Source organism: Bombina bombina, chromosome 4 (genome assembly GCF_027579735.1).
Source record: "Bombina bombina isolate aBomBom1 chromosome 4, aBomBom1.pri, whole genome shotgun sequence".
NCBI classification, from domain to species: domain Eukaryota; kingdom Metazoa; phylum Chordata; class Amphibia; order Anura; family Bombinatoridae; genus Bombina; species Bombina bombina.
In genome coordinates, this window is record NC_069502.1 from 1,211,312,354 (window position 1) to 1,211,333,594 (window position 21,241).

General features: G+C 42.3%; 1 protein-coding gene across 2 annotated transcripts in view; it reads left to right on the forward strand.

Moving 5' to 3' along the window:
- The window catches only part of LOC128658192 (epoxide hydrolase 1), a 75,481-nt gene extending 55,066 nt beyond the window's left edge, over positions 1 to 20,415 (forward strand). For both annotated transcript variants that reach the window (XM_053712712.1, XM_053712713.1), the window contains exons 6-10: positions 2,304 to 2,433; positions 9,518 to 9,732; positions 16,665 to 16,773; positions 17,952 to 18,077; positions 19,661 to 20,415. In XM_053712712.1, coding sequence (XP_053568687.1) covers positions 2,304 to 2,433; positions 9,518 to 9,732; positions 16,665 to 16,773; positions 17,952 to 18,077; positions 19,661 to 19,862 — 782 coding nt within the window. In that variant the 3' untranslated portion in view covers positions 19,863 to 20,415. The remainder of the gene's footprint in view (positions 1 to 2,303; positions 2,434 to 9,517; positions 9,733 to 16,664; positions 16,774 to 17,951; positions 18,078 to 19,660) is intronic.
- Positions 20,416 to 21,241: the final 826 nt, after the last annotated feature.

Below are 21,241 nucleotides of genomic sequence, written 5' to 3' on the forward strand. Positions count from 1 at the left end.
CACACACATGCAGAGTCGCGCGCACACAGAGTCGCACACACACACACACGCACAGACGCACGCACGCACAGACGCACGCACGCACAGACGCACGCACGCACAGACGCACGCACGCACAGACGCACGCACGCACAGACGCACGCACGCACAGACGCACGCACGCACAGACGCACAGACACACGCACGCACAGACACACGCACGCACAGACACACGCACGCACAGACACACGCACGCACAGACACACGCACGCACAGACACACGCACGCACAGACACACGCACGCACAGACACACGCACGCACAGACACACGCACGCACAGACACACACACGCACACACACACGCACGCACAGACACACAGACACACGCGCACACAGACACACAGGCGCACGCGCACACAGACACACGCGCACACAGGCGCACGCACGCGCACACGCACACAGGCGCGCACAGACGCACGCACACGCACAGACGCACACACACACAGACGCACGCACACGCACAGACGCACGCACACGCACAGACGCACACACACACAGACGCACGCACACACAGACGCACGCACACACACACAGACGCACGCACACACACACAGACGCACGCACACACACATACACAGACGCACGCACAGACACACACACAGACGCACGCACAGACACACACACAGACGCACGCACAGACGCACGCACAGACACACGCACAGACGCACGCACAGACACACACACAGACGCACGCACAGACACACACACAGACGCACGCACAGACACACACACAGACGCACGCACAGACACACACACAGACGCACGCACAGACACACACACAGACGCACGCACAGACACACACACAGACGCACGCACAGACACACACACAGACGCACGCACAGACACACACACAGACGCACGCACAGACACACACACAGACGCACGCACAGACACACACACAGATGCACACACAGACACACAGACACACGCACGCACACACAGACACACGCACGCACACACACGCACACACAGGCGCACACACAGGCAGACACACAGACACTCACACAGGCGCACACACAGGCACACACAGGCGCACACACAGGCAGACACACAGACACTCACACAGGCGCACACACAGGCACACACACAGACCCACAGACACTCACACGCACACACAGGCACACACACAGACCCACAGACACTCACACGCACACACAGGCACACACACAGACACACAGACACTCACACACAGGCGCACACACAGACACTCACACACAGGCGCACACACAGACACTCACACACAGGCGCACACACAGACACTCACACACAGGCGCACACACAGGCACACACACAGACACACAGACACTCACACACACACAGACACACAGACACTCACACACACAGACACTCACACACACAGACACACAGACACTCACACACACAGACACTCACACACACAGACACTCACACACACAGACACTCACACACACAGACACTCACACACACAGACACACAGACACTCACACACACAGACACACAGACACATACACATACTGCTACTGTATTGCACACATCACCTATTAGTATCACTACACACTATAAAAAGCAATCAGTTAACATACAAGCACTTTAACCTGTGATGTAATCTCTATACCTCAGAATTTTGTTTGTCCCTAAAGGGACAGTAAAGTAAAAATTAAACCTTTATGATTCAGACAGAGCATACAATTTTAAACCACTTTTCAATTTACTTCTATTATCAAATTAGCTTTTTCCTCTTGGTATCCTTTGTTAAAGAGCATACCTAGGTAAACTTAGAGCTAGCTGCTGATTGGTGGCTGCCCATATATGTGTCTTTTCATAGGCTCTCCAGATGTGATCAGCTAGTTCCCAGTAGTGCGTCCTTACTGCTTAGCCTACTCTTGAACAAAGCATAGCAAGAGAACAAAAAGTAAATTGAAAAGTTACTATTGTATGCTCTGTCTGAATGATGAAATAACAAGTTTAATGTCCTCTGTATCCTGCACATTTGTTTGTTTAGAGTAGGAGATCAGCATTGTAGATAATGATTTTGTGGTGTTTTCAGGGGTAATAACGGCAGAAGTATTTTGCTGGATCACACTAATACCGTTTAAACTTCAGAAAGCGCTATCTGTAGAAACAGCCGCAAGAGTGTGATTAACCCCTTAATTCTAAAGCACAAATTGTATGCTTCACGGCTACTAGTTTTAATGAAGTAGTTCATGGTCTATTAATGCTAAAAATGTGCATAAGCTATGATTTAGACTCGGAGCTTAAACACCAGGCTTTCTTCCCATGCCCAGGATTTAATACTGTTGCTGCTGCTCGGATCTTCTACAAACTGATGCTAAGACTGGGATTTAAGGAATTTTACCTGCAAGGAGGAGACTGGGGAAGTGCAATTGCCACCAATTTATCTCAGATGAAACCAGAGTAAGTGTAACTCTTTAGTCACAGAACTAATCAATAGCGTTTAGAGAGGAGCGTCTAAACTCTTTACTTAGATAAGGGGAATTTGTGAACTATTAAACAATATTTGTTTTTGAGTGATTGTTTTCGGCACAGGCTTCCTTAAAAAATCATAATTATTTTGTTGTTTTTGTTTAAATCAATATTTCTTGAAGTACAAGGTAATTACATGGAAACAATCCTACAAACCACAGACGGTACATGTGCCAAATAAATCAATTGTACTTACTCATCATGTGCTCATTGTGTACCATTTTCAGGGCTACAGTGTCAGTCCCTAATACATAAGTTTAGAAAAATCTTAGGTCTAGTACTGTCCATCCTTGTGAGACCTCTACATTTACTGGTTTACTGGCTAATTTAGTGAACTATATGGTTTTCCCAGGTCTTGGATTAGGCTCCAAGTAGATGGAGACTCCCCTGTTTCTCTAAATATGTCGGTAGAATCTAATGACTCTGTTTATTCGTAGAGCTTGGGATAAGTCTGCAAATCCCTTTTCTTTCTATGTTTTTATCAGTTTGTAGGCTTACCCCATCCCTACAATGAGCAAGAGTGTGTAGGCTTACTCACAACCCTACAATGAGCAAGAGTGTGTAGGCTTACTCACAACCCTACAATGAGCAAGAGTGTGTAGGCTTACTCACAACCCTACAAGGAGCAAGAGTGTGTAGGCTTACTCACAACCCTACAAGGAGCAAGAGTGTGTAGGCTTACTCTCAACCCTACAAGGAGCAAGAGTGTGTAGGCTTACTCTCAACCCTACAAGGAGCAAGAGTGTGTAGGCTTACTCTCTGCCCTACAAGGAGCAAGAGTGTGTAGGCTTACTCTCAGCCCTACAAGGAGCAAGAGTGTGTAGGCTTACTCTCAACCCTACAAGGAGCAAGAGTGTGTAGGCTTACTCTCAGCCCTACAAGGAGCAAGAGTGTGTAGGCTTACTCTCAGCCCTACAAGGAGCAAGAGTGTGTAGGCTTACGCTCAGCCCTACAAGGAGCAAGAGTGTGTAGGCTTACGCTCAGCCCTACAAGGAGCAAGAGTGTGTAGGCTTACGCTCAGCCCTACAAGGAGCAAGAGTGTGTAGGCTTACGCTCAGCCCTACAAGGAGCAAGAGTGTGTAGGCTTACGCTCAGCCCTACAAGGAGCAAGAGTGTGTAGGCTTACGCTCAGCCCTACAAGGAGCAAGAGTGTGTAGGCTTACGCTCAGCCCTACAAGGAGCAAGAGTGTGTAGGCTTACGCTCAGCCCTACAAGGAGCAAGAGTGTGTAGGCTTACGCTCAGCCCTACAAGGAGCAAGAGTGTGTAGGCTTACGCTCAGCCCTACAAGGAGCAAGAGTGTGTAGGCTTACGCTCAGCCCTACAAGGAGCAAGAGTGTGTAGGCTTACGCTCAGCCCTACAAGGAGCAAGAGTGTGTAGGCTTACGCTCAGCCCTACAAGGAGCAAGAGTGTGTAGGCTTACGCTCAGCCCTACAAGGAGCAAGAGTGTGTAGGCTTACGCTCAGCCCTACAAGGAGCAAGAGTGTGTAGGCTTACGCTCAGCCCTACAAGGAGCAAGAGTGTGTAGGCTTACGCTCAGCCCTACAAGGAGCAAGAGTGTGTAGGCTTACGCTCAGCCCTACAAGGAGCAAGAGTGTGTAGGCTTACGCTCAGCCCTACAAGGAGCAAGAGTGTGTAGGCTTACGCTCAGCCCTACAAGGAGCAAGAGTGTGTAGGCTTACGCTCAGCCCTACAAGGAGCAAGAGTGTGTAGGCTTACGCTCAGCCCTACAAGGAGCAAGAGTGTGTAGGCTTACGCTCAGCCCTACAAGGAGCAAGAGTGTGTAGGCTTACGCTCAGCCCTACAAGGAGCAAGAGTGTGTAGGCTTACGCTCAGCCCTACAAGGAGCAAGAGTGTGTAGGCTTACGCTCAGCCCTACAAGGAGCAAGAGTGTGTAGGCTTACGCTCAGCCCTACAAGGAGCAAGAGTGTGTAGGCTTACGCTCAGCCCTACAAGGAGCAAGAGTGTGTAGGCTTACGCTCAGCCCTACAAGGAGCAAGAGTGTGTAGGCTTACGCTCAGCCCTACAAGGAGCAAGAGTGTGTAGGCTTACGCTCAGCCCTACAAGGAGCAAGAGTGTGTAGGCTTACGCTCAGCCCTACAAGGAGCAAGAGTGTGTAGGCTTACGCTCAGCCCTACAAGGAGCAAGAGTGTGTAGGCTTACGCTCAGCCCTACAAGGAGCAAGAGTGTGTAGGCTTACGCTCAGCCCTACAAGGAGCAAGAGTGTGTAGGCTTACGCTCAGCCCTACAAGGAGCAAGAGTGTGTAGGCTTACGCTCAGCCCTACAAGGAGCAAGAGTGTGTAGGCTTACGCTCAGCCCTACAAGGAGCAAGAGTGTGTAGGCTTACGCTCAGCCCTACAAGGAGCAAGAGTGTGTAGGCTTACGCTCAGCCCTACAAGGAGCAAGAGTGTGTAGGCTTACGCTCAGCCCTACAAGGAGCAAGAGTGTGTAGGCTTACGCTCAGCCCTACAAGGAGCAAGAGTGTGTAGGCTTACGCTCAGCCCTACAAGGAGCAAGAGTGTGTAGGCTTACGCTCAGCCCTACAAGGAGCAAGAGTGTGTAGGCTTACGCTCAGCCCTACAAGGAGCAAGAGTGTGTAGGCTTACGCTCAGCCCTACAAGGAGCAAGAGTGTGTAGGCTTACGCTCAGCCCTACAAGGAGCAAGAGTGTGTAGGCTTACGCTCAGCCCTACAAGGAGCAAGAGTGTGTAGGCTTACGCTCAGCCCTACAAGGAGCAAGAGTGTGTAGGCTTACGCTCAGCCCTACAAGGAGCAAGAGTGTGTAGGCTTACGCTCAGCCCTACAAGGAGCAAGAGTGTGTAGGCTTACGCTCAGCCCTACAAGGAGCAAGAGTGTGTAGGCTTACGCTCAGCCCTACAAGGAGCAAGAGTGTGTAGGCTTACGCTCAGCCCTACAAGGAGCAAGAGTGTGTAGGCTTACGCTCAGCCCTACAAGGAGCAAGAGTGCGTAGGCTTACGCTCAGCCCTACAAGGAGCAAGAGTGCGTAGGCTTACGCTCAGCCCTACAAGGAGCAAGAGTGCGTAGGCTCACGCTCAGCCCTACAAGGAGCAAGAGTGCGTAGGCTCACGCTCAGCCCTACAAGGAGCAAGAGTGCGTAGGCTCACGCTCAGCCCTACAAGGAGCAAGAGTGCGTAGGCTCACGCTCAGCCCTACAAGGAGCAAGAGTGCGTAGGCTCACGCTCAGCCCTACAAGGAGCAAGAGTGCGTAGGCTCACGCTCAGCCCTACAAGGAGCAAGAGTGCGTAGGCTCACGCTCAGCCCTACAAGGAGCAAGAGTGCGTAGGCTCACGCTCAGCCCTACAAGGAGCAAGAGTGCGTAGGCTCACGCTCAGCCCTACAAGGAGCAAGAGTGCGTAGGCTCACGCTCAGCCCTACAAGGAGCAAGAGTGCGTAGGCTCACGCTCAGCCCTACAAGGAGCAAGAGTGCGTAGGCTCACGCTCAGCCCTACAAGGAGCAAGAGTGCGTAGGCTCACGCTCAGCCCTACAAGGAGCAAGAGTGCGTAGGCTCACGCTCAGCCCTACAAGGAGCAAGAGTGCGTAGGCTCACGCTCAGCCCTACAAGGAGCAAGAGTGCGTAGGCTCACGCTCAGCCCTACAAGGAGCCGTAACACAAAACTCATAACTAAAGTGCTACAAAGTACACTAACACCCATAAACTACCTATTAACCCCTAAACCAAGGCCCTCCTGCATCACAAATACTAAAATAAAATTATTAATCCCTAATCTGCCGCTCCCCAACATTGTCACCACTATACTAAACCTATTAACCCCTAAACCGCTGCACTTCCACATCGTAAACTTTATTTAAATATTGTTAACCCCTATTCTGCCGTCCGCCAACACCACCGCTAGAATAAACCATCTTCAAGACATCCAGCATGGAGAATCCGCTGTAGAATAAAGTTTCCCTTTAAGTGACGTCATCCAAGATGGCGTCCCTTACATTCCGATTGGCTGATAGAATTCTTTCAGCCAATAGGAATTAAAGGGGAAAAAATCCTATTGGCTGTTGCAATCAGCCAATAGGATTGAGCTTTCATCCTATTGGCTGATCCAATCAGCCAATAGAATGCGAGCTCAATCCTATTGGCTGATTGGATCAGCCAATAGGATGAAAGCTCAATCCTATTTTACTGTTGAGGGGGTACACTAACACCCATAAACTGCCTATTAACCCCTAAACCAAGGCCCTCCTGCATCGCAAATACTAAAATTATTAATCCCTAATCTGCCGCTCCCGACATCGCCGCCACTTAAATTTTTTTATTAACCCCTATTCTGCATCTCCCAGACATTGTCACCACTATACTAAACCTATTAACCCCTAAACCGCTGCACTCCCGCATCGCAAACTTTATTTAAATATTATTAACCCCTACTCTGCCGTCCGCCAACACCGCCGCTAGAATAAACCTATTAACCACTAAACCGCAAGCGCCCCACAACAAAATATACTAAAATAAACTATTAACCCCCTAAACCTCTGGTCTCCCACATCACTACATAAATATATTAACCCCTAAACCTAACCCTAACGTAACCCTAAGCCTAACACCCCTAACTTAATTATAATTAAAAATAAATCTAAATAAATCTTAGAATTATTACCTAAATAATTCCTATTTAAAATGAAATACCTATAAAATAAAACCTAAGCTAGCTACAAAATAAATAATAGTTACATTGTAGCTAGCTTAGGTTTTATTTTTATTTCACAGGTAAGTTTGTATTTATTTTAACTAAGTAGACTAGTTAGTAACTAGTTATTAACTATTTACTAACTACCTAGCTAAAATAAATACAAATTTACCTGTAAAATAAAACCTATCATGCCTTACACTAAAAACTAACATTACAATCAAATAAATTAAATTAATAAAATACAATTATCTAAATTACAACCCCCCCCACTAAATTACACAAAATAAAAAACAAAATTATCAAAAATAATAACAAATGACTCCTAATCTATTAGCCCTATCAAAATAAAAAAGCCCCCCCCCAAATACCCCCCCCCTTAGCCTACACTAAACTGCCAATGGCCCTTAAAAGGGCCTTTTGCGGGGCATTGCCCCAAAGAAATCAGATCTTTTACCTGTTAAAAAAATTACAAACAACCCCTCAATAGTAAAACTCAACACCCACCTAACCAAACCCCCCAAATAAAAACCAAATCAAAATAAACCTAAGCTAAACATTTCCCTGAAAAGGGCATTTGGATGGGCATTGCCCTTAAAATGGCGTTTAGCTCTTTTACATTGCCCAAAGTCCCTAATCTAAAAATAAAACCCACCCAATAGACCCTTAAAAAAACCTAATACTAACCCCGACGATCCACTTACAGTTTTCGAAGACCGGACATCCGTCTTCATCCAAGCGGGCAGAAGTCTTCATCCAGTTGGCATCTTCTATCTTCATCCATCCGGCGCAGAGCGGGTCCATCTTCAAGACATCCGGCATGGAGAATCCGCTGTAGAATAAAGTTTCCCTTTAAGTGACGTCATCCAAGATGGCGTCCCTTACATTCTGATTGGCTGATAGAATTCTTTCAGCCAATAGGAATTAAAAGGGAAAAAATCCTATTGGCTGTTGCAATCAGCCAATAGGATTGAGCTTTCATCCTATTGACTGATCCAATCAGCCAATAGAATGCAAGCTCAATCTTATTGGCTGATTGGATCAGCCAATAGGATGAAAGCTCAATCCTATTTTACTGTTGGGGGGTTGTTTGCATTTTTTTTTTACAGGTAAAAGACCCGATTTCTTTGGGGCAATGCCCCGCAAAAGGCCCTTTTAAGGGCCATTGGCAGTTTAGTGTAGGCTAGGTTTTTTATTTTTATTTTGGGGGGCTTTTTTATTTTTATAGGGCTATTAGATTAGGAGTAATTTGTTTTTTTATTTTTGATAATTTCATTTTTTATTTTGTGTAATTTAGTGTTTTATTTTTTTTGTAATTTAGATAATTGTTTTTTATTAATTTAATTTATTTTATTGTAATGTTAGGTTTTAGTGTAACTCAGGTTAGGTTTTATTTTACAGGCAAATTTTTATTTATTTTAGCTAGGTAGCTAGTAAATAGTTAATAACTATTTACTAACTAGTCTGCCTAGTTAAAATAAATACAAACTTACCTGTGAAATAAAAATAAAACCTAAGCTAGCTACAATGTAACTATTATTTATTTTGTAGCTAGCTTAGGTTTCATTTATAGGTAAGTATTTAGTTTTAAATAGGAATTATTTAGGTAATAATTGTAAGTTTTATTTAGATTTTAATTATATTTAAGTTGGGGGGGGTAGGGTTAGACCTAGGCTTAGGGTTACATTAGGGTTAGGTTTAGGGGTTAATATATTTATTTATTGTTAGTGATTTTGGAGGCCAGAGGTTTAGGGGTTAATAACTTTAGCATATTGGGGCGGAAGATTAGGGGTTAATAACTGTAATGTAGGTTGCTGAGATGTTGGGGGCAGCAAATTAGGGGTGTTTAGACGTGGTTTTTATGTTAGGGTGTTAGGTTTAAACATAAATTTTTCTTTCCCCATAGACATCAATGGGGCTGCGTTATGGAACTTTTTTTTTCCGCGATCGCAGGTTTAGGCTTTTTTTTTTGCCGGCTCTCCCCATTGATGTCTATGGGGAAATCGTGCACGAGCACGTCAAAGCAGCGATTGTATTTGGGTGAGGTATGGAGCTCAACGCAACCATATCGCCCGCGCAAGCCTGCTTTTTGTAAACCTGTAATAGCAGCGCTATAGGGAGGTGAATTAACGCTGCTTTTGTGGCGCTCGTTAATTTCCCTATAGCGCTCAAAACTCATAATCTATCTGAAAGTTTCTTGCAATTACACAGTCTTCAGTGTTCCTTTAAATTCACTGTAATAACATAATGTCCTCATTTATCCTTTTTAGCGTGTTCTTACTATGACAACTTTATAATCTAGTTCTATACTGATTCCTGATCAATATTCACCATGAATCTGTTTTTTTTTACAGGGCTGTGAAGGGCCTTCATTTGAATGTAGTTTTTCTGGAGAACGGAAGCCTGGGGATGTTCATATCTGTGCTTCTTGGGCGATATGTGCCGTGGCTAGTTGGTTTAACAAGAGAGGATGTCAGGCGTTTATTCCCGTACTTGGAGAAGAATCTGTATGCGATATTAAGAGAGTCTGGCTATTTCCACCTTCAGGCTACCAAGCCGGACACTGTAGGTGAGAGCTATAAACTACCTGTTTGTACGCACAGCTGATTTGTACGCGCAGCTGATTTGTATGCACAGCTTATATGTACGTGCAGCTGGTTTCTACGCACAACTTATATGTACGCACAGCTGGTTTGTACATGCAGCTTATATGTACCCGCAGCTGAATTGTACGCGCAGCTTATATGTACCCACAGCTGATTTGTATGTGCAGCTTATATGTACGCACACCTGATTTCTATGCACAGCTTATATGTACCCGCAGCTGATTTGTACGCGCAGCTTATATGTACCCACAGCTGGTTTGTACGTGCAGCTTATATGTACGCACACACTGATTTCAATGCACAGCTTATATGTACCCGCAGCTGATTTGTACGTGCAGCTTATATGTACCCACAGCTGATTTGTATGTGCAGCTTATATGTACGCACACCTGATTTCTATGCACAGCTTATATGTACCCGCAGCTGATTTGTACGCGCAGCTTATATGTACCCACAGCTGGTTTGTACGTGCAGCTTATATGTACCCACAGCTGGTTTGTACGTGCAGCTTATATGTACGCACACCTGATTTCTATGCACAGCTTATATGTACACGCAGCTGATTTGTACCCGCAGCTGATTTGTACGTGCAGCTTATATGTACCCACAGCTGATTTGTACATGCAGCTTATATGTACGCACACCTGATTTCTATGCACAGCTTATATGTACCCGCAGCTGATTTGTATGCACAGCTTATATGTACGCACATCTTATATGTACCCACAGCTGATTTGTACGTGCAGCTTATATGTACGCACACCGGATTTCTATGCACATCTTATATGTACCCGCAGCTGATTTGTACGTGCAGCTTATATGTACCCGCAGCTGATTTGTATGCACAGCTTATATGTACGCACATCTTATATGTACCCGCAGCTGGTTTGTACGTGCAGCTTATATGTACCCGCAGCTGATTTGTATGCACAGCTTATATGTACGCACATCATATATGTACCCGCAACTGGTTTGTACGCACAGCTGGTTTATACGCGCAGCTGATTCATACACACATCTAAAGATATTAATATGTCTTTGTAAATGTTTTCTCTAATGTTCTGTTTAGGTTTTTACACTTCAACTTCCATATTAATATTGATTGGTATCTATAAGTAGCTATAACACCAGGAGCAAAAGGGTTAACCCCTAATCCTAACTGTGTTCGTTGACCTTGCATAGTGCCAGCCTTTAACCTGCATCACACAACATCTTAGCTTTTTACCACAAACTAAAAGGGACAGTAAACACCTTGCAATTGCAATATAAAAGCTTTAGGGTTAGATTATTACACGTTACATATTACAAGTTGAAAGTAAAAAGTTAGTGTAGGAGCGAAACACAAACGCCTAGATAACGTTTTTTGCATTATGAGTCAAATAGCAGCGTTGTGGCCCATAACGCATCTTTTTCCCTAACGCAGCCATTACTAGTCTTGTCGGCATAGATGTCAGTAGTTATGTGTTATGCTACAAAGCCGTAGCATAAAACTCATAACTAAAGTGTTAAAAAGTACACTAACACTCATAAACTACCTATTAACCCCTAAACTGAGGACCTCCCGCATTGTAAACACTATTTTAAATGTATTAACCCCTAATCTGCCGCTTTCGGCATAGCCGCCACTACATTTTTTTTATTATCCCCTATTTCGCAGCTCCCCGACATCATCACCACTATGCTAAAGTTATTTCCGCCTAAACCGCTGCCCTCCCGCATCGCAGACACTATTTAAATATTATTAACCCCTAATCTGCCGTCCGCCCACATCGACCCAGCTATACAAAGTTATTAAGCCTTAAACCGCAAGCCACTATAATAAACCTATTAACCCCTAAACCGAAAGCCCCCCAACAACGAAATATTCTAAATAAAACTATTAACCCCTAAACCGAAATCCCCCCCCCCCATCGCAATAAACTAATTTTAAACTAGTAACCCCTAAACCTAAAGCCACCCTAACTTTATATTAAAATTACAATTTCCCTATCTTAAATTAAATTTAAACTTACCTGTCAAATAAAAAAAACCTAAGTTTAAACTAACAATTAAACTAATATAATTATTAAACTAACTACCAATTAAATAAAACTAAACTGCACATTAAAAAAATCCTAACACTACTCTAAAAATTACAAAGTATCTCATTACAAAAAAAATACTAAGTTACAAAAAATAAAAAACGAAATTATCCAAAATAAAAAAGAATTACACCTAATCTTATTGCCCTATCAAAATAAAAAAGAATTACACCTAATCTTATTGCCCTATCAAAATAAAAAAGAATTACACCTAATCTTATTGCCCTATCAAAATAAAAAAGAATTACACCTAATCTTATTGCCCTATTAAAATAAAAAAGCCCGCCCAAAAAAAAAAAAAAAAAAAAAGCCTACAATAAACTACCAAAGGCCCTTAAAAGGGCCTTTTGTGGGGCATTGCCCCAAAGATATCAGCTCTTTTACCTGTAGAAAAAAAAACACAAAAAACCCCAACAGTAAAACCCACCACCCAGGGCCGGACTGGGACCAAAAATAGGCCCAGGCATTTTAAGGCAAAGCAGCCCACTCCCCCCCCCCCGTTTCTTATTTAACCGTATACCGAATATGACAAGTATAATATATATATTTTGTGAATATATGAAAAAAAACTAAAATATAAAAAAAACAATAAAAACAATACAAATTTGCATATTTTTAATGAAAAACACAAAGTGTTCATTTGTAAACACAAGACATATTCAATAAACTAATTATTTAGTTCACATAACTCTCAGTATTCAAGCTCAGAGACCTGGCGGTGGTGTGTGTTGTGTCTGTATAGATTTAATAAGTGTCATAGAAGCCCCTGCTGACTCTGAGACTGTGTGGGGTTTGAAAACTAGTTCACAGGGCCTCAAAGCATATGTGCGTATGCTGCTAAAGACCAGCAATAACTTACTAAAAGCATTTTTGCTAATGGAATTATATTACAAAAATACTGCTATTTAAAATTGAAATACACCCATGCACATATCAATTTTGACCTTTTCTTCCCTTAAAGGCAACCTTAGATAAAGCATACCAAACTTATATATAAAATATTAATAGGATAAGAGAGTTGCTGTAACCAAACGTGAATACAATTGGAATATTTGTGAATAGTTATACCAATTATAATCACTATCAGATATGTCAGGGACCTGAAAAGCTGACTTAAAATATGTAAACATGAATTTAATGGGACAATTTACTCAAAAAATGTCTCCCCTTTAATTTGTTCCCAATTATCCACTTTACCTGCTGGAGTGTATTAAATTATTTACAAATATTTCCAATAGCCTTATATTAGCATTTTAAATAGTTTATTTAGCCTGTGGTATCCCCACCCATCCTGAAAGTTTTTGGTCTTGAGGCCAAGCTGTGTTAACACAGCCAGTAGAAGAAATTACACTCCCAGTGGGTTATAGAAGAGATAAGGTAATACAATGTTAATTTTCCATTGTTCTCTCCAAGTACTGATGATTGGTTTATGGACAGATATAAGATAAAGAAGCAGGTATATGTACACAATGTGATAAAGTAATGAGATCTGATTATACCTACAAGCTGAACCCAATTTATTAGGTTGTGGCTTCAAAAGACAAAATCAGCTAATCCATATACACAAATAAGCCTTAAAAAAACAAATCTCATACATTTTATATTCTGCAACTGGAAAAATAAGTAATTGGAAACACATTAAGAGAAAAACTATTTTATAGTATACTGCCCTTTTAAATACAAATCTTTAGAATGAAAAGGTGATATATTGAAAACTCAATAATAGTTAATAGTTTAAAATAAGTAGGGGTTAGGGTTATGGCTAGTTTTGGAATTAGGGTTAGAACCAGGATTAGGATTGGTGTATGGGGTTAGGTTTATGGCTAGGGTTGGAATCTGGGTAAGAACCAGGGTTAGGATTAGTGTTTAGGGTTAGGGTTATGGCTAGGGTTGAAATTAGGGTAAAAACCAGGGGATTAGTGTATAGGGTTAGGGTTATGGCTAGGATTGGAATTAGGGTAAACGCCAGGGGATTAGTGTATGGTGTTAGGGTTATGGCTAGGGTTGGAATTAGGGTAAGCACCAGGGGATTAGTGTATGGGGTTAGGGTTATGGCTAGAGTTGGAATTAGGGTAAGCACCAGGGGATTAGTGTATGGGGTTAGGTTTAGGGTTATGGTTGGAATTAGAGTAAGAACTAGGGTTAGGATTAGTGTATGAGTTTAGGTTTAGGGTAATGGCTAGGGTTGGAATAAGGGTAAGCACTAGGGGATTAGTGTATGGGGTTAGGGTTATAGTTGGAATTAGGGTAAGAACCAGTATTAGGATTGGTGTATGGGGTTAGGTTTATGGATAGGGTTGGAATCTGGGTAAGAACCAGGGTTAAGATTAGTGTTTAGGGTTAGGGTTTTGGCTAGGGTTGAAATTAGGGTAAGAACCAGGGGATTAGTGTATAGGGTTAGGGTTATGGCTAGGATTGGAATTAGGGTAAACGCCAGGGGATTAGTGTATGGTGTTAGGGTTATGGCTAGGGTTGGAATTAGTGCAGGCAGCCTCTATTCCCTCCTGTACGCGGCTACACAGGGAGGATTCGGGAAGTGATGAGGGAGCGGGAGGTCACATGTTCTCCCTTTTTAGTTCCGGCTCCTAGCCAGCAGCAGGCCAGCACAGATCTCGGAGGCCCCTGCTGCTCCTCCCACCCGACCCATGGCCACCCGCATCATTAGCACTGCAGCATGGCATGTCTCACTCGCGGTCCTCCTCCCACCCTTGGCCGCTGGTGCCCACATCAGTATTACTGTAGCAGCATGTCTCTTGCATACAGCGGCCGTCCGTGAGGCAAAATTGTAAGCAGTTGCTCTTAGTCTCACGACCGCTGTATGTAAGTCTAGAGTGTCTGTGTCCCCTGCTCCTTATAAGGCAGTATGGCCGTTTAACAGTGCTGCAAAATTTACAAATAATATGTGAAAAGTATTATTTGTAAATTTTGCAGCACTGTTAAATGGCCATACTGCCTTATAAGGAGCAGGGGACACAGACACTCCAGACTTACATACAGTGGCCGTGAGACTGAGAGCATCTGCTTGCAATTTTGCCTCATGGGCGGCCGCTGTATGCAAGAGACATGCTGCTACAGTAATACTGATGCGGGCGCCAGCAGCCAAGGGTGGGAGGAGGACCGTGAGTGATCAGCGGACACAGTCTGCAGAGACAGACTTACATACAGCGGTAACAACGGCCGTGAGACTGAGAGAATCTGCTACTTGCAATTTTGTCTCATGGCCACTGTATGCAAGAGAAAAAAATTTGGGGCACGCACTATGAGTGGTAATAGTGGGAGGGGCTAAGATAACCGGCGGCCCACCGGGCAAATGCCCGGTATGCCCTATGGTCAGTCCGGGCCTTCCACCACCCAACCAACCACCAAAATAAAAAACCTATTTCTAAAAAAACCTAAGATACTCATTGCCCTGAAAAGGGCATTTGTTTGGGCATTGCCCTTTAAAGAGCATTTAGCTCTTTTACTGCCCAGACCCTAAACTAAAAAATAAAACCCACCCAATAAACCCTTAAAAAAGCCTAACACTAACCCCCTGGCGATCCACAGTTTTTAAAGTCCGGCTTGAATGATCTTCATCCTGGAGTTGAAGTCCTAATCCAGGTGAAGAGTCTTCATCCTATCTTAGGTTTTATTTCACAGGTAAGTAAGTATTTAGTTTTAAATAGGTATTATTTAGTTAATAATAGTAACTTTAATTTAGATCTTATTTCATTATGTTAAAGTTAGGGGGTTAGGTTTAGGGGTTAATTTAGTTTATTTTAGGTTGTTGCGATGTGGGGGGCTGGCAGTTTAGGGGTTAATAGGTTTATTTAGTTAATTGTAAATTTAATTTAGATCTATTTTAATTATGTTAAAGTTGGGGTGTGCTAGGGTTACATTAGGGTTAGGGGTTAATAGTTTAATTTAGGTTGTTGCGATGTGGGGGGCTGGTGGTTTAGGGGTTAATAGGTTTATTTAGTGGTAGTGATGTGGGAGGCCAGAGGTTTAGAGGTTAATAGCTTTATTTAGGTGGCGGCGATATCGGCGGAATAGGGGTTAATAACTTTAATATAGTTGTGGTGATGTTGGGGTGCGGCGGATAAGGGGTTAATAACTTAAGTATAGTGGCGGCGATATCGGGAGCGGCATATTAGGGGTTAATAACTGTAGGCAGGAGTCGGGGGCAACAGATTAGGGGTGTTTAGACTCAGGGTTTATGTTAGGGTGTTAGGTTTAAATTGTCTTTTCTTTTTCCCCATAGACATCAATGGGGCTGCGTTACTGAGCTTTTGTTTCCGCAATCGCAGGTGTTAGACTTTTTTTTTGCCGGCTCTCCCTATTGATGTCTATGGGGAAAGCTTAATACCTTCATATCGCCCGCGCAAGAAGTGTTTTTCAAAACTTGTAATGGCAGCGCTATAGGGGGTTAAATAACACCACTTTTGTTGCGTTCTTTACTTTCCCTATAGCGCTCAAAACTCGTAATTTAGGTGAATGTGTGCTAATAAAATATCACGACTGTGTTAACGTATTCACCCCATAGAAGTCATTGGAGAGTACAAACTGAATAACCTAACACCTATACTTGCTTGATAACCTGACAGGAGAATATAGGAATGTAAAATATGCGTAACGTGCATTGTAGTTTGCAATTTAGGACTAATGTGATAGGGTTAGGGCACATGAAGAATTGCTATCTTCAAAGCATGTTATTGTTATATTAAATATTTTTTTGAATTAAATAAAATAATTATACATACAGTAAAATGTTCTAAATGAGCCATAGAATATATATTTTTGTGTGTAACACAGACCCCTCTTGTATTACGTTGCAGGCTCGGCCCTGAATGACTCTCCTGCTGGACTCGCTGCCTATATTCTAGAGAAGTTCTCCACGTGGACAGACTCAAGCTTCCGGGAACTTGAGGATGGAGGTCTTGAAAGGTCGGTTTTCATGATAAACCCTCATGGTCAGAACCATTTGTTTGTGAAAATGATTCCCTGTGAAATCTGGCACTTTGTACCACCGTTTCTAAGTGAAGAATTACAAACTGACATGTTTTGCTTAATGTACGGTTGTCGCTCACTGACTTCTGGTTCGTTTAACCCTTTGAGCACATTACAGCTGTCTGATTGGCAGACTGCGCTGTATAATTATGCCACTAACCTAACAGTTTCCAGTTCCAATGATCACTGCCCTGTGAAAGTGTCAGGTTTGAGGGACGGTGCAATCTGTTTGTTTTTCTGCTGAAAAACTGGATATCACATTTTCATAAAACTAATTGTAACAAATATTGCTGTACAGATATTTTGCCAGATTTGCTTGGATGAAACGGCTTAATATAAAGCAGTATTGCTTCTTCACACCTAAAGGGTAACAGCACGTACTTCTACCGTATGTTGTGCTTTATGGTTGCTCAGTGCTTTTCCCCCGTCCCCATCATGTTAATCACGTGTAAATCCTACTTCACCGCCCTTTAACTCTCTGACTGCTGGAGAGGCCTGCAGCACATTGCATAGTAACATAGCTGTTCTTTTGGCCAGACAAAGAGTTAAACACTGAAATATGAAAACAAGGTGGCGCTCTAATGGCACAGTATAACCTGTAAATGATTCCTCTCCCAGGCACTTCCACATTCACTCAGGACAAATACTGACAAGTGTGGAGCACTAAGAAATAGTTCTAACAGCGCAAATTCAGTTTAATGAGCCCCCCCCCCCAACATACTCTAAATTCTAGCAACCCTTTTAATGCTATGTGTTTATCGCCTGCAAAAGGGTTTAACAGACAGTATAAGTACTGCTTGGGACCCACAGAGCACTACTGTTCCTGAGTAGAAACTGCCATTGGCCCAATGAGCAGTGCTAGTCACACAGCTAGGTCACTAGTCTTAACATGACATGCTCAAATGAATTATAAAATTGAATTTTTCTGCTATAATGGACCTTTAATCAGCCTCGCTCTCATCTGTTCAGGAAACACCTCTCAGAAGTACAATATCTCATGATGTGTTTCTTTAAAGCCAATAATTTAACATAAAGAAGCCCCAGGGCAGTACTGTGCATGAGTACTCACCATCTGACCTCCAGTCCTGCTAATGATTGTTGTTCTCCTTATACAGGAAATACACCATGGATCATCTCCTTACCAATGTCCTGATCTACTGGCTAACCGGATCCATCACATCCTCTATGAGGTTCTACAAAGAGAACATAGTACGGGGTATGGGTGACACTCCACAAGTCAAGTAAGTGACATGATAAAGGTTTTGTGTGTACTAAAGGTTGTATGGTCAAGAAAAAAAGAAACCTGAACCTCGTACAACAAAAGGAAACCTGAGGGACACCGTAGAATTGTGTTTGTTATTTGGTACTATGCAGAAGCCACTGACCAACTGGCCAACTTCATTCTGTTTAAAATGATCCTCCTAAGCATCTGTAATCTATATGTAACATAGCTAAAAGCATATATAGGTATGCCGGATCCCTATATGCTGTAAAGATACATATAAATTGGCACTTTAATTATTTAACCTTCTTGAAAATGTAAAATTGCCCTATACATAATTCTTTCACTGCTTCACATCCTTATGCTAGAGCCTTTACTTATTTTTTTTGATTCGCACATCAGTTTTAGTGTTTTTCTGTGAAGTAACCACACAAATCACATCTTGTTTTTTTTCAGCAGATCAAGAAATGTTAGTAAATCACTAGAGTATATGGGAAAATACACCATACTAAATGATATGTATATAAAGCATACATGGTAAACGACATCAGTCGTCCATTTCATAAACGATGTAGGGTGTAACCTGCTATACAACAACATTTCTAACTGAAAATTAGATGAAAAGATCTATTATTTTTTGCCACTTTATAAACTTTATATAATACTGTAATTTAGAAATAAAATGTCTAATCATAAAAATATCAGATTTGACATCTTTTGACTCATTTTTACAATCTATAAATTCTCCTAACACCCAGTCAAAAATAAACTACTTGCACCAAATATCCTATAAAGATGATATCTATTTTTTTAAACAATTCTCTCAAGTGTCTTTTTCTGTCATCAGGGGACAATAAGGACCTCTTTAGATTTGCCAGAACTTCCAAAATAGGACCAGCTCTGTGGGTATTTGTCATTGGCAGATAGATGGACCCAGGACTTCTGATTTGAAGCATCAACATTTCTGCTTTCATATAAAAGGTTTCATACCTGCTATGAATTTTGGGTACAAAAGAAGGATGCCCCCTACTGATATTCTATGTGTCTCTGTCATGTGATCACTGTTGTCAGCTTAAAGCCATCTAGCTATGCTATAGGGTCCCTTTCAGAGCACCATAAAAGTCCTCTAGTAGATAGGGTATTGCTATTTATATCCACCTGCTACCAAGGTAGGCACAAGACTCCTCATATTGTGTTTATATGTTGTATGGTGTCTAGGTAGGTAATTGCCACTTTTATTATTATTTAATTAGGATTAAAGACCTTTTTTTTTTTTTTTTGCTGGATTTGGAAATACAGTATGATGTAGCCTAATGTTAAATAGAAAGGTACACGCTTAAAACTGTGCACACAGCTTGTGTATAAAACACACAGAAAACGGAAGTGCAATATAATAAGCACGAAGGTTTCTGTATAGACACAGCAACCATGACAGTAATGCAGTAACTACTCTGATTGCATTGATACAATAACAGAGGAGACCACAAACCATTTAGAGCTCTGTGTGTTTGTTAGAATACTGACGTATTCTGTTCCAGTGCTACGCTTTGTATAACAGCTGCCTTCCTACTACCTACCTAACTGGGTGTCTCTGATTTACAGGACTGGAGTGTACGTCCCCACAGGTATCGCTGCTTTCCCGTGTGATATAAAGCACGTTCCCCAGTCGTGGATTAAAATGAAATACAAGAACATTGTCACATACACCTTTATGCCGAGCGGAGGTCACTTTGCTTCTTTCGAGGAACCTGGGTTACTGGCAAAAGATATCCAGCACTTTGTGTCCCGTGTAGAGAAGAAATGAGATGGATCAGCCTCAGCTGTTTATATACGTACGAGCTGATAATTATGACTACTTGGTTTGTGATTGGTTGTGCAGAAACAGAGAAGCCCTGAGCTTGTAGCACATTTAAAGGGATACTATAAGGTAAATTGTTAGAAGATGTCACTTGTACATTACTGACCCTAGCCTACTCGGTGCTTAACCCCGGCAATTGGTTAAACAAGCATTGTAATCATCTAGCAGGAAATGGCTGATGATTGGCGGCTCTCTGCTACTGCCTGATTGACCATGTTCTGCTGGGAGCTGTAATCCTTTCAGCTCCTGAGGTGGAATTTACCTATGCCTTTAACCCTTTACATGGGTTAAACATTGTAAGCTCAGGTCAGTATTGCAAACATTACAAGCACTTAAAATTTAGCGTTTTATTTTTGTATTAAATGGTTACTTTAATCTGTTCTTTTCCAATACCACTATTTTGTATTCTTAAAAAAAGTTTGACTTCACTGATTTCTTTATTTTGCTTTTTGATTATTATTAACATTCTATTAAAATATTTCTACAAAATGGCCATAAAGATTGTTTGTTGTTATTTAGAGATAAATTAAGAGAGTGCATCATATCTACCTAGCTGGGTCATCATCCGTGCAGACCATAGAGTCCTCTCACCAACAGAGTAACAGTGCTGACAAATGTATTTACAGTATAGGAGCTAGTTAAATTACTGAGGAGAAAATGATAATTATTAATAGACATATCTAGATTAATCTAGTAATCTGCCAGAATGACAATGCTATGAGCCAGGGGGCACTTTTTGTCAAGCCCTGAAATAGAGAGATATTTTTCCAAACCTCCATCACCTACCAAATATTTTGTATTTTGTACCAAAGCTCCCTAGAAACCAAAGCTTGCGTTTTTCACGTTCATATTAATAACTGAAATGCAAGAGGTTTGTTGTTTCTGAGCTTTTCTAATTGCTTATACAAGACCCAGTCACCTATTGTGAGGATACTTAAAAGCCAATAGTCAAATTTCTTAAAGGGTCATGAAACCCAAACTATCGGCTAGATTACGAGTTTTTGTCGGTAAGGCTGTGCGGTGCTAACGAGCAGTTTAAGCTCACCGCTCACCTACAGACAACGCTGATATTACGGGTTTTTACAAACCCGGCGTTAGCCGCAGAAAAGTGAGCAGAGAGCAAAATTTAGCTCCACATCTCACCTCAATACCAGCGCTGCTTACAGTAGCGGTGAGCTGGCTAAACGTGCATAATTTCCCCATAGGAATCAATGGGGGAGAAGCGGCTGAAAAAAAAAAAAGAAGCAGCATTTATCTCCTAACGCAGCCCCATTGATTCCTATGGGGAAATACTTTTTTTTTTTTTTTTTTTAATAGTTTTTTAT